At 53.2% G+C, this 27,834-nt stretch overlaps 1 protein-coding gene across 1 annotated transcript in view; it reads left to right on the top strand.

Moving 5' to 3' along the window:
- The first annotated feature begins 1,805 nt into the window (after window positions 1–1,805).
- Window positions 1,806–27,834, top strand: part of RASAL1 (RAS protein activator like 1) — a 34,725-nt gene continuing 8,696 nt past the window's right edge. Inside the window, exons 1-16 of the mRNA XM_022550673.3 lie at window positions 1,806–1,935; window positions 6,009–6,065; window positions 8,514–8,627; window positions 8,786–8,847; window positions 13,851–13,980; window positions 16,032–16,113; window positions 16,257–16,388; window positions 18,184–18,272; window positions 18,532–18,649; window positions 18,783–18,936; window positions 19,324–19,388; window positions 19,682–19,794; window positions 21,855–22,047; window positions 24,743–24,880; window positions 25,424–25,568; window positions 26,773–26,945. Of these exons, the coding sequence (XP_022406381.1) occupies window positions 1,871–1,935; window positions 6,009–6,065; window positions 8,514–8,627; window positions 8,786–8,847; window positions 13,851–13,980; window positions 16,032–16,113; window positions 16,257–16,388; window positions 18,184–18,272; window positions 18,532–18,649; window positions 18,783–18,936; window positions 19,324–19,388; window positions 19,682–19,794; window positions 21,855–22,047; window positions 24,743–24,880; window positions 25,424–25,568; window positions 26,773–26,945 (1,830 nt within the window). The 5' untranslated portion in view covers window positions 1,806–1,870. The remainder of the gene's footprint in view (window positions 1,936–6,008; window positions 6,066–8,513; window positions 8,628–8,785; window positions 8,848–13,850; window positions 13,981–16,031; window positions 16,114–16,256; window positions 16,389–18,183; window positions 18,273–18,531; window positions 18,650–18,782; window positions 18,937–19,323; window positions 19,389–19,681; window positions 19,795–21,854; window positions 22,048–24,742; window positions 24,881–25,423; window positions 25,569–26,772; window positions 26,946–27,834) is intronic.

Raw genomic sequence — 27,834 nt, 5'->3', positions numbered from 1 at the left:
CCTTGGGGCCAGTCCTGCTAGGCCCATTTCCTAGATGGGGTAACTGAGGCCCAGACTTTGGAAGGACTCACCAGATGGAGGCCAGCCAGGGAAAGAGTTCCAGGGATCTGAATTCCTCACCAGCCTGGCTGGGGTGCTGGGTGGGAAGTCAAGGAGGGAGACGGGGAAGCAGATCACGGGGCTACTCCTGTGGCTGGGCAGGGCCCTTCCGGAATTGCCAGTCTGGGGGTTGACTCCTGAAATCAATAAGTAGAACCTTCGCATTGGTGCCCAGCCCTGGGCTGACCTGACAGGAAAGAGTCCCTTCTGAGAACTCTTAGGTAAACAACAAACTCATGGGGAGAGATAGTGTGTGTGTATCTGTCCGGGACAGGCCTTTCCAGTCACATTATCACATTTAAAACTCGAAAACCGTGCAAACCTGGAGCTGTGGGAGCAGAGAAAAAGGGGAGAAAACCTCTGCTTGGCATGGGAGGACAGCCCGGAAGACTTCCTAGGAGAGGTGATATTTGAGCTATGCCTTGAAGAACAATAATAATAATAGCAAACACTTTCTGAAAACTTCTTATGTGCCTGTCGGTGTTCTGAGATCTGTATCTGCTTCCTTCATATCTGTTTTATCTCATCTAATTCTCTCAGAACCCTGTGAGCGAGATACTATAATAACCTATGAACCGATGAGAAAACCAAACCAGGGCACAGAGAGGTTAAGAGACTTGCCCAAGACCACACAGCTACCAATGGCAGAGTCAGCATTCAAATCCAGAGAGGCAAATCAATGACTGACTGTAAGACCTTCCGAGTGCTATTTAATCCCTCTGAACCTCAGTTTGTGTATCCATACAAGGGTGGGGGGGGACTAGTACAATAGTATGTAATGCATAGAATTATTGTGAGGACGAAGGTGAGCTAATCCCTGTAAAACGTTTAGAACAGTGCCCGGCACACAGTAAGCGTTCAAACAATTGTAGATGACTTTTATCATCGCCTTGGTGATCTTCAAGCCCTCCCCTCCCCCTCCGGCCGCGGCTTCCTCCCCCGCAGTGCCAGCCAGTGACGCGGGATCTGCCGCACGCACAGTCTGGGTTTAATTGGAAACTAAAAGAGATGGAAGGGGATGTTCGCGGCCCCTCCCTTGACTCTGAAAAGGACCCCCAGGGAGGGTGTGACTCTCTCTAGCGACGCCTCCCGCCATCTCCGATACTGCTCCGGGATGGGGCAACGAGGTCGGACCGAGAAGGCGGCGCCGGGATGGTAGGCAGGGGAGAGCCGGGGAGGTGTGAACGTGCTGGAGGCAGGGCAGGCAGGGGGCATACTGTGTCTTCTGAGCCCGATGCCAACTCACTAGGAGCCTGCGGCCACGCCCATCATGGCCGTGGGCTGCTCCCCACCTGGCAGTCCCAGCCTCCAGGCGCCCGGGGCTCCGAGGCCGGTGCGCTCTGGCACGCTTGGCTGGGGTGCCGGCAGAGGGCGCGCGAGGGGGCCCGGGAACTGGCGGGCGGGGTGCCCTGCGGGAGGCGGGATTGCGGGGAGGGCCCTGGGCCGCCCCTCCCGCCCCCTGTCCTCCCCGCCTGCCCACCGGGAGAGCTGGACTAGGAGGCAAGGGCTGGCGATGTCCCCCGCGCGCTCAGCCCGCTCGGCGCCCAGCTCCTACCTGTAGAGTCTGGCGGGGGCGCCCCTCCCCGGACACCTATCCTTTCTCCTCCTTCGGAAACCTCTCGCTCAGCTACCCGCGTGTCGGACAGGCGGCGCTGGGATCCCGGGACAGGGTGCCAGGCTCGCTGTTTGTGACACGTAGACGCCCTCCGCGCCGCGGTACAGCCTCGGAACCTGGACGTCCTCCTGGCCGGAAAGTTTGGGCCTGGGCGCCATGGCCAAGAGCAGCTCCCTGAATGTCCGCGTCGTGGAGGGCCGGGCGCTGCCCGCCAAGGACGTGTGAGTACCCCCGGGGCCAGTCGGGGATGGGGGGCGTTCCAGGCATGGGATGGGGCGGGGGTCGCCCATTCCGCGTGCCAGGGAAGGTCGGTGAAGTGGGCGGGGGTTCTTGACTGAGACCGAGTATTGAGGCAGATCCACCTTCATGGGGCGAGAGGCCCCACGCCCATCGCTTCATGGTGGGAGGGGACGCCAAGACTTAGCAGATGCCCCGCCCCCAGGAAAGGGGTGTCTTTGTTCCTGGGACGTACTAAAGGGGGTCTTCCAGGGCTTCAGCCCTGGGGATTAGAGGGTCGGATTCTGTCAGAGCTGGGGAGGGGCTTTAGGGGTGGGGGGCTCTCTTTCTTAGTCCAGGCAGATGTTGGAGGTGGGGTTTCTCCAGGCCTGGGTGGGCACCTGTTAAGAGAACCCTGGGGAGGAGCCCCAGAGGACCTGGGATCCAGGTGGCCCCAGGATTCCTCTGTGTGCATCTGGCATTTAGTTTTGCAGAGTGTCACCAAGTGGCCCACCGGCCAGGCCTGGGGGAAACTGGGGTCCTCTTGACCCAAAACCCTAAGCTCCCCAGCCAGCAGCTCCCAGCCCAATGGGGGCCTTCCCTGGATGCTAAGCCGCTTGAAGAGCCGACTTCCCCCTGCAGCCCCCTCCCTAGCCAGGTGTGATGGGGCTGGAGGACCCTCAGGTTCCCCTTAGTACCCGTCCTCGGCTGTGCTTCCCTCAGGGCTGAGTCAGCAGTTGCCGAATCAGCAGAATGGGGGGAGGGGTCCCCCTCCTGCCTGGCCTGGAGCCCAGAAGGGGCTCTAAGGGTGTCAGCACCTGAAACAGGTGTGGGATCCTTGGCAGGACATTGGCTGTGTGACCTTGAACCTAGTCCTCTTTGGGTTTGGATTTCCCATCTGGGCAATGGAAACCCTGGACAGGAGTCTCCAAGCCGCATGCAGCTGAGGGTGGAGAACCTCTTAGCATTTACCTGCTGGCCAGGTGAGCAGGACCGTGGATTCTGAGCCTTCGCACAGGCTGGGGCTTAGCTATGCTCTGACTCCCCCAGCTGTGAGCCCCCAGTGAGGAGTATCCTGCCTCTGACTTCATGAACATCCCCCTCCCCAGCCCTGCAGCTATGTCAAGGGGGAGGCTGCACAGAGCATTTCTAGCTCCCCGCATGCACATCAGCGACCCCAAGAAGACACGCACCTGAGGAAAGCAGAGAGCTCGCTGTGCAAATGCAGCATCTGGACGAGCCCCCTGACTCCCCTCTTATGAGATGCCCTCTCAGAGCACCCGAGAATTAGTGATTCTGGAACTGTCGAGGCAGTGAGGTCAGGAGTGGGGACCTGGCAGCTGCTGACCTGGCCAGCTGCTCCGGCCCCTCCACCAGTACTGGGCGAGGGCCATGAGGGAGTGACGGATGTTGTCCTTGGACCCGGACATGGCTCGCGGGGCTCCCTCTGCCTCTTCTGGGGAGGGAGTTGACTCATACCTGGTTCCTGCGTCTCTTGGCCACCCCTCCTCCCCCAAGTTCCCGGGCCAAGGTGAGCTCTGAGGTGGGCCATGCCCCAGAACCAGAGAGGAGAGTGACTAAGCCCCAGTGGGGGATCCAGCCACACTGCCTCAGTTTCCCTGGCTGTTGGTGCCCTTCTTCAGAGGGGCTCCCTCAGAGCGTGCTGGGATCTCCATGCCTGTGGGGACTCTTAGATGAGTATGTCCTCTCTCCCCTCTCCTAAGGGAGAGGGCCCAGATTCTTCCTGAAGCCTCACCAGGTTTGAGGGGGTTTTGGCCTGGCTTGGGAGGAGGCCTCAGCTGATAATTTGAGAGTTATTTCTGTCATTAATAATAGCAGCTGTATGTCTTTGACAGCTTCCTATGGGCCAGGTCCTGTGTTTGACACTTCCTGTAGTCCTATTAGCATTTCCATTTTACGAATGGGCAAACCGAGGCTCAGAGAGGCAAAGTCACTTGCCCAAGGTCACAGAACTGGGATTTGAACCCTGACTGCCCCCATGCCCCAACCAGACTGGGCAGGCAATGGCCGATGGGCCTGCTTTCCCATGCTTGAGGTGGGGCAGGAGCCGTGGGAGAGGCCAAAGGTCTAGAGAGATTGAGGGTCTGGAAGGGGTAGCTCCCTTCCGCCACTGTTGCCCCTGCCTGATAGGAGCCTGATAAGGCCCTTGTGCGTCAGAGCCCTGGAGCTGACGTGCTTGGCTCCCATGAGGGACCCAGGGGTCAGGCCGGGTAGACGGGAGGAGGCGTGGCTCCCAGCCCTTTTCTATGGATCCCAGCCCATTTGCCCCACATCTGCTGCTGGGGAAACTGAGGGATTGGAGCCCGCCTAAAAGAAGCTCAGGGAGAGAGGACCCAGAGAGAGAAATGAGATAGAGGGGGTTACCAGCCACGGGCATCCAGGGGGGTGGAGCCCGATGGGAAAACTGAGGCTCCCAGGGTTACTCAGCCCAATGGGTTTGGGATAGATCAGATGGGAAAACTGAGGCCTGGGGCATTACGCAGAAGGGAGGTCAGAGGTAGAACCCAGAGAGGAGTTCAGAGACACAGGACACCAACCAGTCTGAGGTGTGCAGGGATGGAGGGCAGATGGGGAAATGAAGGTACACCCGGCAGAGGGAACTAGAGGAAGGAGTCCACAGAGGGAACCGAGGCATGGGGAGGGCTCAGCCAGCAGACGAGGTTGGAGCAGCTCCCGGTGCCAGCGTCCCTCTTCCTGGGAATCCCCGAGGCATTTGTGGATCAGTGACAAGCTGAGCTGAGAGAGGGGGCAGAGAGAGGTCGGGGGCTGGGGTGTCAGGGGAGGGGGCCATTTGGACAAGGGATCGTGAGCTGGGGTGCAGGCATTGGTTAAGAACATGTGTGCTGAGCCCCACAGACCTGGGTTCGAATTCTGACTCTGCAGTGGTGGGGGGAGATGAGGGTGGGGAAATACAGCTCCTCCCCCAAGGAAATCAGATTTCGGAAGTTGCAGGTAGCCATGGAGACAGACACTAAACGGAGAGAAACGGAGCAAGATGATTTCACATGCTCAGAGGGATCGGAGATCAATTTTACACTGTCTACTGTTGGAGGACAGTGGTGATCCAGGACCACCTCTCTGAGGCGGTGACTTTTGGGCTGAGGTTTGAATAATAGGATGGAGCCAGCCATGACAAGATCAGGAACAGAGCGGGTGTCTTAGTTAGGTGGAACAGCAAGTGCAAAGGCCCTGAGGCTGGACTGAGCTTAGTGGAAGACAAAGGAAGCCTGTGTGATGGGAAGGGGGCGGGGGTCGGGGAAAGAGATGAGGGTCCCTGGTCGATAGCTTGGGATGGACCAGTAACTCTTACTATGAAGCGGGGCTGGAACTGGCTTTGGTTGGCCTGTGGCTCACGGCTACTCAAGGGGATGCAGCCCATTTCTCCTACTGGTTGAGTTTTGAGGTCTGGGTGCCCTGGTCTGTGCCTGCAGTGAGAGCGGCTGTCCATCCTCGCTGAAGGCTGAGCTATGGGGAGTCCCGTCCCAGGGAAACTCCCAATGGAGAGGGCAATGCTTACCCTGAGGGTGGCGTTCAGGCACCTGTGGGGAAAGCTCTGGGGTCGGCCATGATGCATCGCACCATGCATTGGCTTCTTTAGCTCCTCCAACCGCCCTAGGGGGTATGTGAAAATATTACACCCGACTTACAGAGCAGAGAAACTGAGGCCCACAGAGGGAAGGGGTCTTGCCAGGGTTCCATAGTTAGTAAACTTGGGGCCAGGGATGATTCCCCAGCAGAGCACGTGCTCTGGACCACCGCTTCGGGCTTCCTGCGACCGGGACTCCAAATTTTCTGGCTTCATGTCTCAATGTTCTATTTCTTTGGGTGGAAGCCCAGGGCCCATTCAAGGAGGTCCGCAGTGGGTGGGCTGGACAGCCATGACATCGTCTGCTGGTCCCCAGAGGTCCTGCCTCCACTGAACTTGCTGTGTGACCCTGGGCAAATCCCCTCCCCTCTCTGGGCCTTAGTTGCCCCCATCTGTAAAATGAAGGCAGATTGGGATCCCCACCCAGGGCTGCTCCCTCAAGCCCGCTCCCCAAACCTCCTCCTTCCGCAGGTCTGGGAGCAGCGACCCCTACTGCATAGTGAAAGTGGACGACGAAGTGGTGGCCAGGTAAGGAGGGGAGGGCAAAGGGAGCAGGGCCAGGGGACGGGGCTCCATCTTGACCTGGGGAGTCCAGGCACAAGAATTCACGTTGAAAAGAGGACCTGGGGGAGGGCAACATTTACCGCAAGGGGGTACTCGCAGGCCTGATGGTGGGTGCTTTGTGCCCTGGCCATGGGCCCAGACAGAGGGGGCGCTGGCTCCCCTCTCCATCTGGTCCCACCAACTGGCCAACATCTTCCCCCTTCCCCCTTGTCCTGATGATGTCCCTGCTGGCGTCCTGGGGCTGACTCAGTGGCGGCCAGATTGTACCTTCCGCAGTGGCCTCCCCGGGGATGGGCATCTCATGCTTGGCTGGGCTGGCTGGTTCCGGGCCTGCTGGGTGCTGCGGGCACCGGGGTGTGTACGTGTGTGTGTATGCGGGGGGGGGGGGGCGTGCATGTGCGCCCGGCTGGGCCTGCTTGTGAGTGTGTGTCGGGGTGTCGGAGGGCTGATGTGAATGCCTGCGACCACTGGTGCGTGTCCCTGGGGGTGTGCAGGCTCAGAGGTTCACGTCGTGTACCAGCGTGGGGGGGTATACGTGTGTGTGCACACGTGGGCTGCCGTGTACATGCACGTGTGCACCAATGCCTGCTTATTTGGGTACACAGGCGCCACTGTGAACACATGTGAGGATGTGAAGATGTTTGGTGTGTGTGAGCGAGTCTCGGGCTGGGGAGACATCGGGCTGGGCTGTGCTGTGCTGGGCTGAAGGACGGCTCTCAGCCCCCGCAGGCCTGAAGGGTGTGGGTGGGCCGGCGGCTGAGGCCTTGGTTCCTATGGAGACAGCAGGATTCAGCATCCTCCTGGCACCAGTTCTGGTCCAGATGGGCCGGGAGCTGGGGGCAGGGAGCCCGTGTGGAGAAGGGTAGCCTGCAGCACACCAGCCGACCAACCCCCATCATTCTCTCTGTGCTTGTGTTGCTCCTTATCACATTCTGTGACAACACCCCCAAACCCACAGACTGATTTTCCGTGTGACCCCAGGCTCTCACCCCCTCTGGGCTCTGAGGAGCTTCTCAGCTCGGGGGCTGGGGAGCCTGAGGGGACTTCCAGCCGGGAAGAGGTCAGGGTAGTGGGAAGAGGGTGTTTGGAGAGAAGAGTCCGTCTGATGGTGGGGCCCTGGGCCGTGTGTGTATGTATGTGTGTCCACGTTCATACTCTTTGCTGGGGAAGGGTGTGTGGAAGGAAGGAGGAAGACAGTGGCAGGTGTGCAGACCAAATTTTGCAACCGTAAATTTTGGTGTCTTCACTGGGCAAAGTAGGTTCTTTTTTCCCCATTGTGTAAAGGGAAGTGCATCTGCAGAGGTGTTGGGGTGAAGATGTATGTGTGTCTGTTTCTGGGTTTGTCTTGGTCCCCGACCCTCCTGGGGTTCCCCTTGCTTACTGAGTGCTCTGGCCTCTGCTGACTTCATGGTCTCCTGGCCCCTCACACGTCCCTGCCTCCCAACCACCATCTTGTTGTTCCTCAAACTCGCCATTCCTGCCTCAGGGCCTTTGCATGTGCTCGTGCTCTTCCAGCCATGCGGAATACTTGTTCTCATCCTTTCTCCCTGCTTTGCCTGACTAGCTCCCGCAGGAAGCCTTTCCTGACCCCTCCTATCCTCACCCCAGTGGGCACCACTGAGCTAACCAATCACAGAACTTCTTTCACTGTGTCACAAGGGCTCAGGAGGGAACACCAGTCTGCTGAGAGAGGCTCTGTGGGGGTGGGGACCTTGGCAACTCTTCCTCTGATTCCCCATAGCCCCCAAGACTTGGCATATAGGTCAGGGCGAGTGTTTATGGAGTGAATGAATGAATGGATGGATGGAATTGTGTGTCTTGTCAGTTACTGTGTGACAGTGTGATTCTGTGTGTGTATCTCTGCTGCATATCACCCTCTGTATGTGAGTGTGTGTCTGTGGGTCTATGTGTGTCTCCATGTTCGGGCATTTCTTTTCTCTGTGTCTCTGTGTGAATGTTTCTGTTTTCTCTCTGTGTGTCTGCACGTGTCTATATGTAGAAACACACAGATATGTGTTTCTAGAAAATTTTGAGGATGCATATGTATATCTGTATATGTGTGAATGTGTCTCTTTGTGTCTCTGGCTTCCTTGGTATATCTGTGAATATTTCTGTTTCAGTGTGTATCCCCATGGGAGTGTGTGGTGTGTTTGTGTGTGTGTGTGTGTGTGTGTGTGTGTTGAGGTCCCTGGGTATGTGAGGGTCAGGGTTTGTGTGTGTATTTGTGTGTGTCTCCATGCCTGGATTCTTGAGTGTATGAGTATGTGTGTTTGTAGCTGTATTTGAGTGTATTTGAGTAGCTCTGGGTGTGTATGTGTCTGGATCCCTGTGTGTGTGTGTTTGTGTCCCCAGGTATCTATCTGCTGCCTGTGTGGCCCGAAGGCCCCCAGCCCCCCATGTCCCCTTTTGCAGGACAGCAACCATCTGGCGAAGCCTGAGCCCCTTCTGGGGGGAGGAGTACACAGTGCACCTGCCCCTGGATTTCCACCATCTGGCCTTCTATGTGCTGGACGAGGATACCGTGGGGTGTGTGTGCTGGGGACCCAAGCCTGGGTGTCTGAGGGAAGGCGGGACACCCCAATACACAGTACCCACCCACCCAGCCATTGACGCCTTGCCTCCACCTCTCCACGGGAGGGGCAGGGGTCGCTAAGTTGGACCCTCATCTGCCTGCCTTTCTGCAGGCACGACGACATCATAGGCAAGATCTCACTGAGCAGGGAGGCCATTACAGCTGACCCCCGAGGTGGGTGAGGGGCACTGGCCCCCAGCCGGGCAGAGGGTAGAGCGGGTGGCAGTTGTCAGGGCGTAGCCAGCAGCACGGGGCAACACAGAGCCTTCAGGGGAAAATTATTTTGGTTGTTGCTTTTGTTTTTCATTTTAATTTAGTTCGTGTATTGAGCGGTTAGCTTATTTACATAGGTCAATATTCAGAAGATACAATTAGCCGTGAAACTGTCCCTCTTACCCCAGCTACTCCATTCTTTTTTTTTTTTTTTGGCTGCACTGCACGGCATGCGGGATCTTAGTTCCCCAACCAGGGATCCAAGCCACACCGCCTGCAGTGGAAGCGGGGAGTCTTAACCACTGGACTGCCGGGGAAGTCCCCCCAGCTACTCCATTCTCATCCTCAGTGTTGTCAGTTTCTTGTATGTCCTTCTAGGGACATTTTAAATATATGCAAGCAAGTAACAATAGTAATAGCAGCAAAAACTTATATAGTGCTTACTGTATGCTGAACACTTTCTAAGTGCTTTACACGTATCGATTCACTTAATTATCGTGATAACCCTAAGAGATAGATACTCTTGTTATGCCCACTCTATAGGTGAACAAACTGAGGCACAGGGGGTTAAATAACTTGCCCAAGATCACAAAGTTATTAAGTGGGACAGCTGGGATTTGAACCAAGTTGTCTAGTTCCAGAGTCTGTGATCTTAATTTTAATTTATTTATTTATTTTGGCTGTGCTGGGTCTTCGTTTCTGTGCGAGGGCTTTCTCTAGTTGTGGCAAGCGGGGGCCACTCTTCATCACGGTGCGCGGGCCTCTCACTATTGCGGCCTATCTTGTTGCGGAGCACAGGCTCCAGATGCGCAGGCTCAGTAGTTGTGGCTCATGGGCCTAGTTGCTCCGCGGCATGTGGGATCCTCCCAGACCAGGGCTCGAACCCGTGTCCCCTGCATTAGCAGGCAGATTCTCAACCACTGCGCCACCAGGGAAGACCCAGAGTCTGTGATCTTAACACTATACTATATGTGTTTTTATTCTCTGCTTATAGGAATGGTAGCCTATTAAACTCATCTGTTCTGTACCCTGTCTTTTCACTTCACCATGTACCTTGGAGATCTTTCCATAATGGTGTCCCCAGAGCTTCCACATTCTTTGATCTTCGTATGACTTCATGGCACTCCATTGTGCCATCCAATGATGGATGTGCCATCATTTATTTGTCTGGTCCCCTCGTGATGGACACTTGGGTCGTTGACAGTCTTTTCCTAGTTCAAACAATGCTGCAATGACTAGCCTTGTACAAACGTGACTGCACACATATATGCAAGTTACATCAATCAGCTTGATAAATTCCTAGATGTGGATTTGCTGGATCAAAGAGTACCCACGTTAGCACATTTGATAGTTATTATAGTAATTAAGTTACCCTCCCTGGAGGAGTTAACAGTTTAACCCATCCTGTACCCTTGCCAACAAATACCAAATGTTTGGATCTTGTATCTGATAGCTAAAAAAAAATTGCCTCTTAGCGTGGGTTATTTTGCATTTCTCTATGAGTGAGATTTTTTTTTTTATTCAAACAGAAAGTCACAGAAATTATAATCAGTTCACTCAGTCCCATGTAATTAATTTTTTTTCATCTTGATCTTTTGTTAGCTCTTTTATGAATTCATCAGTTTTCCATTAGAGTTCTGAATCTATGAGTGAGATTGAAGACCTTTTTATATATTCAAGAGTCACTTTATTTCCTTTTCTGTTTATTGTCTATTCACATTGTATGTGTATTGTTCACCCACTGAGTTGTTGCCTTTTCTTACCGATTTGTAGGAGCCCTTTACATGTGAGGAAAATGAACTTTGTCATATTAGCTGCAAAGTGTTTTTCTCCCTTGTGGCTTATATTTTGACTTTGATTACAATTTTTTCCAGAAGAAAATTTGTTTCTTTTTTTGTAGTCAACAATTTTTTTTGGCTTTTGATTTTCTGTGATACCTAAAAGGCTTTCTCAACCCTAAGATTAAGACAATTGTTTTTTACATGATTCTTTCAAGCAACAATTTGTTTCCTTTTTTTTTTTTTTTTTGCAGTTAAGTCTTTCATCTATTTGGAATTTACCCAGATACAAAGTATGGGGTAGGGATTAAACTTTACTACTTTTTGTCTAGATGACTACTACTTGTCTTGACACCATTTATTGAATAATAAATATATTTTTTCATTAGTGAGCGTTAGTTGACAGCCTATGTGCCAATCATCATAATCGTCACTCCTATTTAATGAGGGCTTATTATGTGCCCGGCACAATGCTAAGTACTTTACATTTAGTCCTCACAACACCAAATGAAGTATGCACCAGAATGATCTCAAATTCACAGCTGATGGGAAGTGAGGCTTGGAGAGGTGGGGTGACTTGTCCCTCCTAGATGTTGCAGAGGTGGGAATTGACACCAGGCTGTGCCTGCCTCCTAAGTCTGTGTTCTTAACCTGTCCACTGAGCTGTCCCCAGTGTGCCTCAAACATCCACCCAAGGGGGTGGAATTAAATTAATGACATATAAGGCTTAACTTCAAGGAACTTATGGACAGATAGAAAAATAAAACACATTTACCCAGAACAGGGAGGAAGAAAAAATCGAAACTGTCATGTGTCTGTGGGTGCCTTTTATTTTTTAAAACGACTGCAATGTGGGGTGGAGGTATGTGAGGCATCACTGGCATGATAGAGGGCAGTGAGGGCTAGTGTGGTTAAGGAAGGCTTCCTGGAGGAAGGGGAATGAGTTAGTTCTTAAAGATGCTTTGGCAAAGATGCTAAGGCACATCTCCATGGATCCTCTTCTAAGGTCAGGTGTAAACCAGGCCAGATGGAATACTTGACGGGGGTTGATTGGGGAGGAGGCCAGAGTCTGGACTTTCTTCTGGAGACACTAGGGAGTCATCGATGGTCCCTGAGTAAGACAGTGAAGAGATTGGAGCCATAATATCAGAGGATGCACTGACAGAAGAGATTAGATACATTTTCAGAAGGTTTCTGTGCTGCCGTGTGGATATTGGATCACAGTGGGACAGGAGTAGATGTGGGAGATCAATTAGGTATCTGTTGCAATAATCAAGTGAGAAAAACTGATGGCACCCTGGACTTGGGGGTAGCGGTGGAGCTAGAGAGGTGAGATGCAACTTACACTTCCAGCAGCATGAGGGAACTAGATCCTCAGAAGGGCCCTCCTGCCACATAACAGTGAGATCCTGAATTAGATGCAATTCCTAATACATTGTTGGAAGGATGTAAAGAAGGAAAAATCCCTCAGTGTTCCTCCCCCCACCTCCTGCAAATCATGAGCTAAAACCTAACGGGGAGTGGTGAGCAACAAGAAAGGAAATCAGGAAGGATTTCCCTGAAAGTAAATGTCAATATCAAATTCACAGTCAACAAACAGACTGAATCTTAGGCTAGGGGGAAGACAGATATTACTGAATCTGAGAATTCCCCATTAGATTGAGACCCTTAAAGGTTCCAGAATAAGCAACCACCACTGCTCTCCAGGGATAAGCATCTTCATGTTGAATGTCCCACAGAGTGAGCTCCAACAAGCATGGCTTCACAATCAAAGAATACCACACACTCAAGGAAGTGTGCCATGCCACCATGAGCGAGAGTCGGCAGAAACAATGGCCATCAGATTTAGACCCATAAAGACTTTAGATTTTGTATTTATGATTATAGAAATTTAAAAAATTCAATAAATTAATCACCAGAAAGGGCCAGCAATAACCATGATAAATTAAAGCAATACCTTAAAAAAATAGACTGACTTGGAAAAGAACCAAATCAAACTTTTAGAGATAAAAAGTACAATTGTTGACATTGAAAACTGAGTGGCTGAGTTCAACAGCAGATCGTTCATTCAGAAAGAAATTATTTAAACCTCAGCCCAGAGAAGTGAAAAGTAAAGTGTAAAAGCGAAGTTGAAGGCATAGAAAATAACTGAGAAGGTCTAACATTCATTTAATTGGAGCCCTAGAAGCAGAAAATAGAAAAAGCTGGGGAGAGGAAATGATAAAAAAAATTGACCACCTGGAATTTTCCAAAACTCAAGGAAGGGCATGAGTCCATAAGTAGGAGAAGCACAACCTGTACTAAGGCAGGATTAAAAAAAAAAATCCTTACCTAGACACATTGTGGGGAAACTGCAGCAAACATCAAAGCCATAGTCCTTAAACTTGGCAAAGATAGACTGTTCACACAAGATCAATTATTAGGCTGAAATGACTTCCCAATAACTACAATCAAAGCTGGAAGTCAGTGAACAATATCTCTAACGTGTTGAGAGAAATGAGAGAGAGGGAGAAGGAGAGAGGGAGAAGTTAAGACTGAGACTAAGATTGACTTGATTGATTCAAGCAGAGAGCCTGAATGAAGGCTCAGAGATAGGAATGTCCAAGTTTTTTTTGTTTTTTTTGTTTCCGCGGTACACCGGCCTCTCACTGTTGTGGCCTCTCCCATTGCGGAGCACAGGCTCCGGATGCACAGGCTCTGGACGCGCAGGCTCAGCGGCCATGGCTCACGGGCCCAGCCGCTCTGCGGCATGTGGGATCTTCCCGGACCGGGGCACGAACCCGTGTCCCCTGCATCGGCAGGCGGACTCTCAACCACTGCGCCACCAGGGCAGCCCCAAGGTTTTTTGAGGGGAGAGTATATTGGGACTAAATGACGCAGGGCTTTATATATCAGGATGAAGAGTGTGATAGTCCCTGGTTAGGGGCATTGGCCCTAGAACTATACTGCCTGTGTTTAAATCCTAGCTCTGCTGTTTACTAGCTGTGGGATCATGGGCAAAGCTCCTTCCTCGCTGTGCCTCATTTTCCTCATCTGGAAGCAGGGATAATTACAGTACCTACAACAGAAGGCTAACATGAGAGGTCCAAGACTCAATACCTTTTTAATGTTAATTGAATTTTTAAGTTAATGCAATGTCGAGCCCACGGTAGGTGCTTAATGAATGTTAGTGCCTGCACCCTCCAGGAATTGATAGCTGGATCAACCTGAGCCATGTGGACCCTGATGCAGAGGTGCAGGGTGAGATCTGCCTGGCCGTGCAGATGCTGGAGGATGTGAGGGGCCGTTGTCTTCGCTGTCACGTGCTCCAGGCCAGGTATGGTCATGATGGGGGATTGGATGGGGGGATGGTCTGGGAATGAGCAGAAATCCACTGGGTCCTCCTGCCTTGAGACCACCTCTCTCCTGGCACACTTCTGGGCTCACAACCAGGATCCTTGGCAGGCAAACGGTCCAAGCTCACCAGGTTGCAAATTTCTTGGGTTAAAGCACAAGCAAAATCTTTGTTGGGGCCCCAGTGAGTAGCAGCCAAAGGCCAGATACTCAGGATAACCAGACAGATGAGTGTGGAGGTGTATTAATCAAATTGTAAGTGATAGACACCCAATTCATACTGGCTTAAGCAGATTGGCTTGTATGAATGACATGCAGCTTCAGGCATGGCTGGATCCAGGTGCTCCAACAGTGACATCAGGAATCTGTAGAAATAGATTCCTTGGATGTCTTTTGTATTAACTTCATCCTCAGACAGTCTCTCCCCAAGGTAGGGGCAAAGATGACCCCAGAAGCCCCAGACTGGCATCCTATCAACTTGGCAGCTCCAATGGAAAAAGAACGTCTGTCTTTCACCATTTCCAACCAATATCCTGGGACTAATTCTTATTGACCCAGTCTGGGGTACATGCCTATCACTAAACCAATTACACTGACTCTGACTGGTCAGGCCTGAGTTCCAAGCCCATTCCTGCAGTGGAAGGAGGGATCAACTCACATAGGTCATGTGGACTGGGAGAGAGGGAGGGGTAGGTCCTGTCCCAAAGAAACATAAGAAGGAAGACGGATGCAGGACCAGTAAAACCCGCAGATGAACCTCCAGGGGCAGCAGCTCCTGGGATATTCATCTTCCTTCTTGCCTATTACTCCTCTCTGTTTCTCAGCTCCCCCATTCCTCTATTTCCTTAAATACTTCCACTCCTCTTTTCCCTCCCAGCTCCTATCTTGTTTTCTGCGTTTTATTTCAACACCTTACTCCCTCGACCCTTACTTTTAGGCCAGTCCTTGCCCAGGTTGGGCTGGATCTCTATTTCTAGTTTGCTCTGTGACCTTAAAGCCCTATCTTGCCCTCTCTGTGCCTCTCCTACAACCTCCAGATTTCTGTCCCCAGCTGGGGCTCCCTGGAGTCTGGATGGAGTAGCAGGCAGGCATAGGACAAACAAAAGGACTCAGTATGGGGCAGGGACACCTCATCTGCTCTGTGCCCATGACCTCCTCCCCAGCCACAAAGCTGTGCAGGATCCCTGCAAGCAGGAGAGGGACTGATTGCAGTCGCTTAGCAACTAGGCTGGCTCCTAGGAAACCAAAGAAGGCTTTGGATGCTGAGCAGGGGTGGGAGAGGAGCAGTGGGAGGAAACAAGCAGCCCCTGGGCGTGTGTGTGGGGGAATGTCCCTGGATTTGGGGGACCTTGGGAAGGAGGGGTGGGGGAGGCTGACTGGGGTGAGCCTTTGAGTTGTCATGGCAACCAGAGGCAGGCGGGCCCTGCTTCATGCCTTTTCTTCGTCCTAGGCACAGTGTGGGCATGAGTGTTTGTTGAGTGAATGAGTGAGCTGAGCACTTATCACCTGCCGGCTGCTATGCTGAGCCCTTTACACATATTGTCACATTTAACCCTTGGCCCTGTGAGGTTGGTCTGTTATTACTCCGATTTTCCAGATGAAGAAACAGGCTCAGGGAGGTAAAGTAAATTTTCCTAGTGTCACCCAGCCAGTGAATGGGAGAGTCAGGCTTTGAACCCTGGCATCTGGTCTGCCATCCAGAGGCTCCAGGGAAACTGAGGCTCCCTTCCCCCTCCTCACTGCACCTTCACCTGCTGCTTTGTGATGTTCAGCTTGACCTTTCGGTGCCTCAGTTTCCTCCCCTAGAAAATAGGGGCATAGTAGCGTGTCCTCGTAGGGTGGCATTAGTCAATAGGAAGATACTGGGTTTGGATGGCTCTGGTGAGGGATGCTCCTCGCTGGATCCCTACAATGGGGTAGTTCGTTGCCTTGGAAACCAGCAGTATTTGAATGGTCTACCCTGAACCCCCTTTCCAAGGTCTTGCTCCTCAAGGGTCCTGTGACCCCCCCACCCCTCACTTCATCTGTCCCCAGGGACCTGGCCCCCCGAGACATCTCCGGCACATCTGACCCATTTGCACGTGTGTTTTGGGGCAGCCAGAGCTTGGAGACTTCGGTAAGTGGTGTAGCGGAGCCGGGAGAGTGGGGCATCAGGTGACCTTGGGAAAGCCACTTAACCTCTCTGAAGCTCAGTTTTACCATCTGTAAAATGGGGACAGTGGTCCCATTAGCTCTCTGTCTCACTCCCTCCTTTCCCAGACCATCAAGAAGACTCGCTTCCCACACTGGGATGAGGTGCTGGAGCTGCGGGAGATGCCAGGTCCCCCATCCCCGCTGCGGGTGGAGCTCTGGGACTGGGACATGGTTGGCAAGAATGACTTCTTGGGCATGGTGAGCACGCCCCCCCCAACACCCGCCTCCCCTGACACCCTCCGTGGCTTCCCATTGCCTCCAAGGGTGAAGGGGGAGATGGGCTGGGCATCTTCGGGCTTGCTTGGAAGGGTAGATGTGAAGCCTGCCTCATCAGGTCCCCTGGCCAGGCCTCTGGGTGATGGAGTGCCATTGTTCCATTGGTGCAGGAACCTGTCCAAGGTCACAGGGTGGGCCCAGATTCTTATTCTGGGATGAAAGTACCCAGGATGACTCTCTGCTAGCCCTGTGCTAAGTGCTTCTCCAGCATCACCTCATTGGCCATCATCACCTGATGGCCACTGTTAAGAGGCTAGGACCATTGTTGTCCCCGTTTTACAGATGGGAATACGAAGGTTCAGAGAGGTTAAGTGGCTTTCCCAAGGTCATATGATTAAGAAATGGCAGAGTCAAGATTTGAGTTCAGGTCTCTCTGATTCCAGAATCTAAGTCTAACTCTTACTCCTGGAAGCACTGGGCTCAAGGTCTTTCTCTTGGAACCTCAGTCTTCCCATCTGTAAAATGCGTGTGATTTTTCTTGCCTCTCAGTAGTAGTGGATGTATACCCAGACTTGACAGTTTTGGGGTTTTTTCCAGCCGCACTGCGTAATCAGGGGTTGAACCTGGGCCGCAGCAGTGAAAACACTAAATCCTAACCACTAGGCCACCAGGGAACTCCAAAGGCTGACAGTTTTTAAAAGGAGGCAATATTAGAGCAAATAAGAGGAAGACTTGGTTGTGCACTCCTGGTGGGACTATAAAGTGGTGCGGCGGCTTTGGAAGACGGTCTGGCAGTTCCTCAAATGATTAAAGACGGCGCTACCACGTGACCCAGCAGCTCTACTCCTAGGTGTGTGCCAAAGAGAAATGAAAACTTATATCCACACCAGAAAGGTTACATTAATGTGCATAGCAGCATCGTTCATAATAGCCAAAAGTAGAAACAGCCCAAACGTCTATCAACAGATGAATGAATAAACAAAATGTAGTATATCCACACAATGGAATACTATTCAGCCATAAAAAGGAACAAAGCACTGACACATGCTACAACGTGGATGAACTTTGAAAACACAATGCTAAGGGAAAGAAGTCAGTCCAAAAGCTCCCACATCTTATATGATTTAATTTATATGAGATGTCTAATACGAGCAAATCTATAAAGACATAAAGTAGATAGGTCGTTGCCGGGGGCTGGGGGATGGGGAGTGATTGCTAATGGGTATAGGCTTTTTTTTGGCGGGGGAACTGATAGAAAATGGACTGAAATTAGTGGTGATGGTCACACAACTCTGTGAATATACTAAAAACCACTGAATCATGCGCTTTAAACCAGTGAATTGTATGGGATGTGAATTGTAGCTCTGTAAAGTTGTTATTTAAAAAGAGAGGGAGGTGGGGCTTGCGGGCCTTCGGGACTGTCTTTATTATTTATTTATTTATTTACTTTTGGCCACGCCACTGGCCCACCAGGGAATTCCCTCTATGCCTTTTGATAGATGCAAGTTTCGTCCCTAAACAGAGCTGAAAATACACTCAGTCCAGACATGCTGTCTCTAGCAGCTGTGTGACCTCGGGCAAGTCACTCCACTTCTCTGAACCTCAGTTTCCTCAACTGTAAATTAAGTGTCCCCTGGAGGCCCTCAGGATACGGTATGGGAGGAGGAGGTAGCCCTTGGCGGGCTTTGCCGCCCCTCCTTGGGTGGGCAGCCCGACCTCTTCTTCCAGGGCTGGGTGGGGCAGAGCTCTGCTGAGGGTCTGTGTGTCCCCCCCACAGGTGGAGTTCCCCCCGCAGGTCCTACAGCAGAACCCGCCCAATGGCTGGTTCCACCTCCTGCCCTTTCCCAGAGCGGAGGAGGATTCTGGGTAAACGTGGGTGCAGAGGGAGGAGGCTGGGCTGGAACCATGTTGGGTACCACCTTCAGCTTGTATTATTACAGTATTTATACCGGTTGATATCTGTTCACACCTGTTTATACTGGCCACACCTGCCCACACCTGTCCACACCTGTCTTGTTTTACAAATATCTATGCTCTTTACCTGTACTCACACCTGACTACCTTGGCTCACCGCGCTGGCCCATACATACTTACGTTCCTTCACCTGTGATCTGGCCCTGGCCAGGGGGAGCCTGGGTGCTCTTCGGCTGAAGGTGCGCCTGACCGAGGACCGCGTCCTGCCCTCCCAGTACTACCAGCCACTCAGGGAGTTGCTCATGGAGTCTGTGCTGGGGCCGGCAGAGGTGGGTGCATCACTGCAGGTGGGCAGGGATCTGGATCATGGCCTCCCCTTGCTTCAGGGATGTCTAGCTGGGCTTTTCTGCTTTGGGGTCCCAGGGCCCCAGGCCACCTCTCCTGCCTCCTGTCCTTGTGCAGGAAGATGCTGCCAGCCCCCTGGCTGTCCTGGAGGAGCTGACCTCGGGGGACTGCCGCCAGGAGCTTGCCACCAAGCTGGTGAAGCTCTTTCTTGGACAGGGCCTGGCTGGGCCCTTTCTGGACTATCTCACCCGGCGTGAGGTGGCACGGACCAGTGAGTTGCCTGCATGACCCTCATGCCTGCATGACCCTCACTCCCCAAGGATGAGTCTGCAGCGCGTCTCTGGGAGAGAAATGGGGAGGCCTCAGGCAGAGGGCAGGGGCTGCTGTGTCTGTATGTGTCGGAGGTGGCACGGGCTGTGCACTCCCAGTCAGCTGGGAGCATGGTCCTGGGTTCAGGCCCTGGTTTTGCTACTCATGAGCTGTGTGACCTTAGGCAGCTCACTTAACCACTCCGGGCCTTTGTACTGTGAACGGAGTTGACGTTGCAAATCTCCTCAATTCCTGAGGCTGGAAGAATCATGACCCCCACCTTGGGTGGGTGGGGTGAGGTGGATTCAGCCCCCCAAATCCCAGCAAACACTTCCCTCTGTCCTCCCAGCTGACCCCAACACCCTCTTCCGTTCTAACTCCCTGGCATCCAAGTCAATGGAACAGTTTCTGAAGGTGAGTTGGTGAAGGCCTGGGGGGGCCCGGCAGCAGCTTCCTCAAGGGAACTCCCTTCCCAGTGCTTACTCGGACCCCAGAGCTTGGCCAGCCTCAGGTGGCACTGGGTGGCTGAGCTGCGGTGCTGGTGGCTGGTGGCTGGCCTAGCCCTGAGTTGCACCCCAACCCCAGCCCTTGGGCAGGCCCCCACCTCGCTCTGAACCTCTCCCTGCGTGGTCCCCCTGACCCTCGCTCACGGGCACACCCTGGCCTCGCCCTCAGCCCCGCCCCGTGTGGTGCCCCCCTGCCCCCAGCTCGTGGGCATGCCCTACCTGCACGAGGTCCTGAGGCCGGTGATTAACCGCGTCTTCGAGGAGAAGAAGTACATGGAGCTGGACCCGTGCAAGATGGACCTGGGCCGCACGAGGTGAGCCAAGCCTGAGGGGTGAACCCTCCACCGGCCCCTTGTCTGCCTGCAGCCTTGTCAGGCCGGGTCTCTGCCGACTGCCCGCCACCCCTCCCTCCAGCACGACTGCTCAGGAGCCCCGCATTCTACCCCAAAGCCTCCCCTGCAAGCGCCCAGCCCCTCAGACAGTGTCGTGCAGTGGTTATGGGCAGGACTCTGAGACATGAGCTCCCTGGGTCCAAATCCCAGCTCTGCCACACCTGCTGGGCAAGTTACTTAAACCCCCGTGAATATCTACCTGATGGATTGTCATGAGAATTAACTGAGTTATATACACAAAGCCCAGCATTAACTAATACTCCATAAGTACTAGTTATTTCTGTTATCCTGGTGGTGGTGGCTGAGGCCCTTGGGGGAGGGCCCAGTGTGGGTCTGCGAGCAGAGGTGGCATCCTGCAGCGCTCGATGACATGGGGTTAGGGAGCAGGGCAGTGACGGGGTCGGGGGAGTCAGTTCATGCCTCCCTGGGCTCCTCCTTTCTTTTTTTGTTTTGGCCGTGCCGTGCAGCATACGGGATCTTAGTTCCCTGACCAGGGATCGAACCCGCGCCCCCTGCAGTGCAAGTGCAGAGTCTTAACCACTGGACCGCCGGGGAAGCCCATGGGCTCCTCCTTTCTTGCCAGGACTTTCCTCCTCCAGCTAGGGTGGGTGGGCTTGTTCCTGCCAAGCCATCCGAGCCGGTTGCTGGGCAGTCCATTGGGGACCATGGTGGAGGCAGGAGAGGGTCTTTCCTTCACTTTGGGCCTTGCCCAGCAAGTGCTGCCCACACCTTCCGACCACCCCGGAGGCAGGTATTAGGATCCCTCTTTACAGATGAGGAAACTGAGGCTCAGAGAGGGGAGGTCACCTGCCTAAGGTTGCACAGTTGGGAAGTTGCAAAGTGGGGATTTGAATCCAGGCCCTGAGCAGAAGGGCAGAGTCCATCTGTGAAACCCCTAGGCCAGGGCTTTTCCCAGCACCCCTGGCAAGGATGGTGGGAGTCAGTGGGCGCCCGCAGGGAGCTGGAGCATCCAGGAAACTGGGCAGACTCTGGAACCGGCAGTCTTGAGTTATAATCTCTGTTCTGCCACCTATTTGCAAGGGGACCTCTCTGAGCCTCAGTTTCCTCATCTGTTAAATGGGAACAATCAGCCTACTTAATCTAACACTGGGTTGCCATTAGGATTAAATGATTCAATGCCAGAGACAATTAGTTCAGGGCTTAGCTTGTTGGGTCCAGGGCACAGTGGGGTTGAGAACCCCCAGCCTGGTTTCCATGGAATTCACAATCTGAGGGTAGGCAAGACAGACCCTAAACCTGCATGGGGACAGGAAGGAAGGGAGCAAGGCCATTGCAGGTAGAAAAGTGCTATTCCATCGTCTATTCAACGAAACAATTGTTAAGCACCTACTATGTGCCAGGCACTGGGCTGAAAGCTGAGTTCGTAGCAGGGAGAAAATGGACACAAGTCCCTCTTCTCAGGGGAGACAGATAGTAAACTAAAGAAGGTTATTGCAGGCGATCAGTGGAAAGGAGGGAGATAAAGTGAGGGAGGGTCCTGGCAAGAGCCAGAAGCAGGGGAGGGGCTTGCAATATTCCGTAGGGTGTCACAGGGACAGCCTCCCAGAGAAGGGGACATGGAAGCAAAGACTTGGAGGAGTTGAGGGAGGGAGTCGTGCACAGATCTGCTGGAAGAGTGTTGCAGGCAAGGAGAACTGCAAGTGCAAAGGTCCTGGGGCAGGAGTGTGTGTCTGGCAGGTCCATGCTGAAAATGCACTGAACCAGGGTCCGTGATGATGAGCAGTGGGGGAGGGATGGCCTCTTTGAGGAGGTGATTCCCAGCAGGGGGATCAGCAGGTACAAAGGCTCCAAGACAGAAATAAGCTCCGTGTGTTGAAGCAGCTGCAGTGGAATGGTAGGAGGGGAGGCCATGGAGATGGGATGGGAAGGTGGGTGCTCTCTGAGCTCAGTGGGGGCCCATGGAGGGTTTCGAGCAGGCAGATGCCAGGCTCTGAGGTGGAGCCCTCCACTTGCTCCCCCAGGAGAATCTCCTTCAAGGGTGCACCCTCCGAGGAGCACGTGCGGGAGGCCAGCCTGGGACTGCTGACGGGCTACCTGGGGCCCATCTTGGATACCATTGTGGGCTCCGTGGGGCGCTGCCCGCCCGCCATCCGTCTCGCCTTCAAGCAGCTGCGCCAGTGCGTGGAGGAGCGCTTTCCCCAGGCAGAGCACAAGGTGGGCCAGGCACTCCCACTGGGCAGATGGGGAGACTGAGGCTGGGGAGGGGCAGTAGCTTGTCCAGGGTCACAGGGAGAGGAAGGGCAGGGGCGGGACAAAACCTGGGCTGCCTACGCTGAAGTGCTGTGTGTCTTGGCAGAAGTGGGGACAGCGTTCTGATAGGCTCTGGGACCCGGGGTGATCATGATGGTGATCGTGATGATGATAATAATAGCAGTTAACACTATATATAGCCCTTTCTAGGAGTCAGACCTTGTTTTACACATTTATTACCTCGTCTAGTCTTCACTTCCACCCTACGAGCCGGGTGCCAGTATTATTCCATTTTACAGAGGAGGAAACTGAGGCCCAGAGAGGTTAAGTTACACAGCTAGGAGGGGGTAGTGATGGGATAGGCACCCACCCAGGCAGACTCCTGAACCTGTGCTCATAACCACCAAATAATACAGTCTGGCGCAAAGCAAGTGCTTCTTAAATTCCAGCTATTAGGAGAGACAGAGAGACAGAGATGGCTGGCACACAGTACTCAGTAGCAGACACCTAAAATAAAGTCTAAAAAGAAATCCCTGCACCTGCTAGTGCTTTTCTAATACTGGTACAAAAGTTGAACTCTAGGTGCTGTAGGGTTCAGGCAGGTGAGGTAAATGAACAGAGCAGTCAAGGTGTTGTACAGTAGGGAGTGGTAGGGACTGTGGCAAACTGGAGCTCCCACAGCTTGTCTTAAAGGGGCAGATCCAGACAATCAATTATTGCCATGTAGGAATGGGGACCCAATATTGCCTGATCTTCAGAGTTTTTTTGTTTTTTAATCCAACAGTCTGGATTTTATGTGTGGAATCTTATTTTTTAAATTTTGGCACTAGTTTACCTAACAACAATAACACAACAATAATACTTTGAGCCAATCATTACACGTTTGCAGCTGGACTGGCCTGTGGGTTGCCAGTTTGAGACCCCCAGGTTTAATGCTCAGCATGCCTTCCGAGGTGGCGGTCACGGTCCTTGCTTACAAATGACACCGAGTGAGGCTAGGTCTTACACAGCACTGACATAATAGAAATGCAGACTGGGGTTCGCTTTGCAGAAAGATCTAGGACCCACTAAATGTTGGAGATGTAATGGCCCAACCCCTAGAGCCTGGGTTAAGAGGTCCTGATTTATGCCACACCTCTCCCCACTTACAGATGGGGAAACCGAGGCCCAGAGAGGTGAGGCACCTTGGCCAAGAGCCGTGGACTCAAGGCTAGGCCTCCAGACTCGCAGTGGGAACCTCTTCCTTCTTCCCTCATCCCTGCCTGAGGAGTGAGCTCTGGGCCTCCAAACTGGGACACGAGTGATTTACCCCAAAGCTGCAGGGCTCTTGCCTGGGTTGCCAGTGGAGGTGCTAAGTGGGACACAGCCAAGGCAGGGAGGAAGGGAGGGAAGCGGGAGGCCAGCGCCCCAGACGGCCTGGCCCTTGTGGGAGGAACCAAGATCAATGACACCCAAGTGTCCCCCAGTTTTCAGCCTCCATGGTAGGCAGAGGCCACGGGCAGGGAGCAGGGACTTCCTCAGGCCCACGAGGATGGGTGGGGTCGCAGGAACCCAAGGGAGCCCCTTTCTTCGCCGCTCTGATACTTGTTCCTCCTTCTTAAGAAAGGAGGAAGTTGATGAGCTGATATCAAAGGCTAAAATTACCCTGGAACATGGTGGGCTGGGGGGGCAGCCTTGGGGGCAGTTCAGGGTTCCAGATGAGTGGGACCTCCACCCTCACCTCTGGGCAGCTCCAGGTGCCCAGCTCCTGTCAGGGCTCACTGTCAACGCAGAGGTGCCCCCGGGAAGTTGACACACACCCAGAGAGGGTATTGTCTTATGTGTGAATACAACCCCTAAATAAACACTGCAGCACATTCTCGGGCTAAATATAGCTTGGTGAGTGTGAGGGGTAGGTGAGGAGCCCCCTGGGGGGAGCTTGCACCCAGGATAGAGAGACACCTTCTCCCCAAGTCCCCTCTGCTGGAGCTGGGGGCACCAGCCTTACGTGCATGCAGGTGGGCCAGGCCTGGGTCTCACACAGAGGGGCACCATACTTTACAGTTTGCAGGGGGCAGAGGCTGGGGCTGGGGGATGTGCAAGGGGGCCAGCTGAACTGGGTTCACTACTGAGCCTCAGTTTCCTCATTGGAAAACAGAGATAATAGTATCTACCCCCATGGGATTGCCTTAGAGTAAATGTGACAGTTCAGGCTTAGTTTTTGACACTCCGTAGCTAGTGTTGAATGCAGGAGAGTGTGGTGAAGAGCAGAGTTCAAATCCTGCCTGGGTTCAAATCCTGGCTCTGCCACTTATAGCTGTGTGGCCTTGGGCAAGTCACTTGACACCTCTGAGCCTCTGGTTCCTCAGCTGTAAACTGGGAATAATGATGATGCCTCTTTCATAGGGCTGTGCCATTAGCACAGTGCTTGGCACAAAGCAGACTCTGAGGCTGTTTGGCTAATTCTGATCGTGCAGGATTGGTATTATTACTCCATTTTCCAGGTGGGGAAACTGAGGCCCAGAGAGGAAAAGCCTCCTCGGCAGACCAGGATGGCCTCCTGACCTGTCTCCCATTCTACTTCCCCTTGTACCACCAATCTTTAGTCCTTGCTGCCTCAGTTTCCCCAGCTGAGAAGTGGATTTGAGGGGCCCCTCTCACCTGCCGCTCCTCTCCGCAGGATGTGAAGAACCTGGCCATAAGTGGCTTTCTCTTCCTGCGATTCTTCGCTCCTGCCATCCTCACCCCGAAGCTGTTTGACCTTCGGGACCAGCACGCAGATCCCCAGACCAGACGCTCACTGCTGCTGCTTGCCAAGGTGCCGGCCCCCCCATCTCGGGTGCCCTTAGCCAGTGAGAAGCATGGGAGGAACAGAGTGGAGGCCGGACCCATGGAAGACCCAAATGAGACCCAGAGAAACCTCTGTTTGAAACGGCACCATTAGCTTTCCATCCTGAATGTGACAGCATTCATTTCTCTTTCTAATTCCCTCTTTGGAACAAAATCTCTACCCTTCCAGGGGCAAAGCGGGAAGCAGGCTAGCAGTCATTTATGCTTTAGTATGAATTAGACTATCCTTTGCAAAGGGGCCACATTCTGAGGTTCTGATGGGCTCGAGTATGCATGATGGCATCAAGCAGTCCTGAATGGGGTTATCTGGGTTCAGGAGGGGACAAAATAAAAGCACTGGGGATACATATCTAGGGACAGATATCGTCTAAAGCAGGTGCTGCTAGGAATTTTCTCCTTTTCTTGAGCACTGATTTGGGAGCCAGGACTCTGGGGCTCTGTTCTGGGTCTACAGAGGGCCTTCCTCACTGCAGTGACCTTGGTGCTGGCATCCCCTACTTCTTTGCTCCAGGCTGTGCAGAGCATTGGAAACCTGGGCCAGCAGCTGGGCCAGGGCAAGGAGCTGTGGATGGCCCCCCTACACCCCTTCCTGCTGCAGAGTATTTCGCGTGTGAGAGACTTCCTGGACCAGCTGGTGGATGTGGATGGGAAGGAGGGTGAGTTCCTGTGGCCCTGCCACAGCCAGCTTGTCATTCCACTGGACCCTCGGGACCTGCCCTTGTACCACCCCTCCCCCACCCCTAGCACTGAGACCGTGGACCTGCGGGTCAGCTAGTCAGTCAACTAACATTTCCTGGCACATACCGTGCTAGGTCCCACAGACGAACAGACTCAGGCCCTCCAGACCATTCCAGCCTGTGTGGAGATGTGAGTGGGAATCATGGCATGGTACTCATGCAATTGACAAATATCTATTAAGTGCCTACTTTGTAATAGACACTGTTCCAGGTGCTGGGGAAACAGCAGTGGATGAAACAGAAGAAAGTCCTGCTCTCCTGGAAGTTTTATTCTAGTGGAGACAACAAGCTGTAAACAAGATTAATTACCAAATCACATGTGTTAACGGAGTGATAAGTGCTTAGGAGAAAAAATAAAAGAGGGAAGGGAATATTGGGCTGGGGGTGGCAGGTCATTCTTTTAGAGAGGGTGGCCAGGAATGGCCTCACTAGGGTGATATTAGAATAAAGACCTGAAAGAGGACAGAGAGCAAGCCATGAGGATCCTGGGGAAGTGTTCCAGGCTGGGCACAGCATGTGCAAAGGCCCTGAGGTGGGGACAGAGAGTGACAGTGAGGGGGCCAGTGAAGAAGAATGAATGAGGGGGAGTGAAAGAGAGGTGAGGGGGGCAGATCATGTGGGGTTGCTGGAAGGATTTTGGCTTTCACCTGGAGTGAAATGGAACTACGGGATAGTTTTAAGCAGAGGAGTTGGGGCTGAGTCTATATAAGAGTGTGGGGCCCGGGTTATGAGACAGTTGGTCCAAGTCACATAGGAGCAGCCTGTCAAAATGTGGAGGCCTGGTTGTGGCCTGATGAGGTCCCTGTGTGCTGGGGAGGGCCTGTGTCTGGACCCCTAAGGGTGGCTAGATCCAGGGCACTCCCTGGACTGACTCCATAAGGCGTGGCTCCCCCTGCTGGCTACCTGCATATCCCTCAAGCCGGAAAGGGATCGCCAAGGCCAGCTTTGGGCCCCCCACTCCCTGACACCCCCAGCCCCCATTCCCTATGGAGAAAGTGGAGTCCAAAGTCATCTTCTCCATCCTCCTGCCTCTAGGGAGCCAAGAATCATGCTCCTCCATGAGGCCCTCGGCAGGTTGAGCCTGGGTGGGAAGGGTTCACAGTCCCCCCTCCCCATTTCCCAGAGCCTGGGGGCCCAGGCAGGGCCCTGGTCCCGCCCTCGGTGACCGTTCGAGAAGGCTACCTGCTCAAGCGCAAGGAAGAGCCCGCCGGCCTGGCCACACGCTTTGCGTTCAAGAAGCGCTACTTCCGGCTCAGCGGGGAGATGCTCTCCTACTCTAGGAGTCCTGAGTGTCAGGTGGGGCTCCAGCCCACTGTGGAGGGTTTTCCAGGGGTGGCCTCACTCATAGAGCTGCCTCTTTGTACCCAGGGAGATACTGAGGTCCAGGAGGGGACAAGGACTGCCCAAGGCCCCGTGGCAGCTTAGCAAGTCCAAACTCTGAGGCCAGGCTCTGCTCATATCTTTGGGTCAGTGTGGGCACAGGACACGGACAGGCAGACGCCTACACATAGCATCAAACATTCTTCAGAACATGCACCTATGGTGGCTGGGACGTATCCTCCCAGATGTGGACATGCACAGGGCATGGACACTGCTTAACCCCACTCAGATGTGACCACCCAGGTCTCTGCCCACATACCATAGAGACTCACAGACAATTGGATCTGTTCACCCAGAGGTACATGCCCGGCTGGACAGGCACTCACATCCAGACATTTGTTCACTCATTCATTCATCCATCAAGCATTTATTCGAGCACCTACTATGTACCATGCAGTGTTCTAGTCACTGGAGATACCACAGTAAACAAGACATAAACTCCCTGCTCTCATGGGGCTGCCATTCAAGTCTAGCACAAACTGAGACACACACTGGATCTACCCATTTCTGTGTCTGCACATCTACAGATCATAATAGCTAACACTGGAGAGGGTGCCCACCACTTATTCTTTCTACTTTATCAGCAGAGTGTAGATTCTAGAGTTCAACTCTGGGTTTCAATTCTGGCTCCACCAGCTGAGTGACCACAGGAGGGTCCTTTAATCCTCTTGTGCCTCAGTTTCCTCATCTATAAATTGGGAGGAATAATAGACCCAGCCTCAGAAGTTTGTTGTAATGATGAAATAAGTTGAGAAATGTATCGTGCTTAAACTACATCTCAAGTGCTGTGTCAGGGGTTGCGATG

The sequence above is a fragment of the Delphinapterus leucas genome, chromosome 14 (genome assembly GCF_059928025.1).
Source record: "Delphinapterus leucas isolate spDelLeu-1000000601 "Yukka" chromosome 14, BTC_Dleu_Yukka2, whole genome shotgun sequence".
Classification (NCBI taxonomy): Eukaryota; Metazoa; Chordata; class Mammalia; order Artiodactyla; family Monodontidae; genus Delphinapterus; species Delphinapterus leucas.
This window is presented reverse-complemented; position numbering and strand designations above follow the sequence as displayed.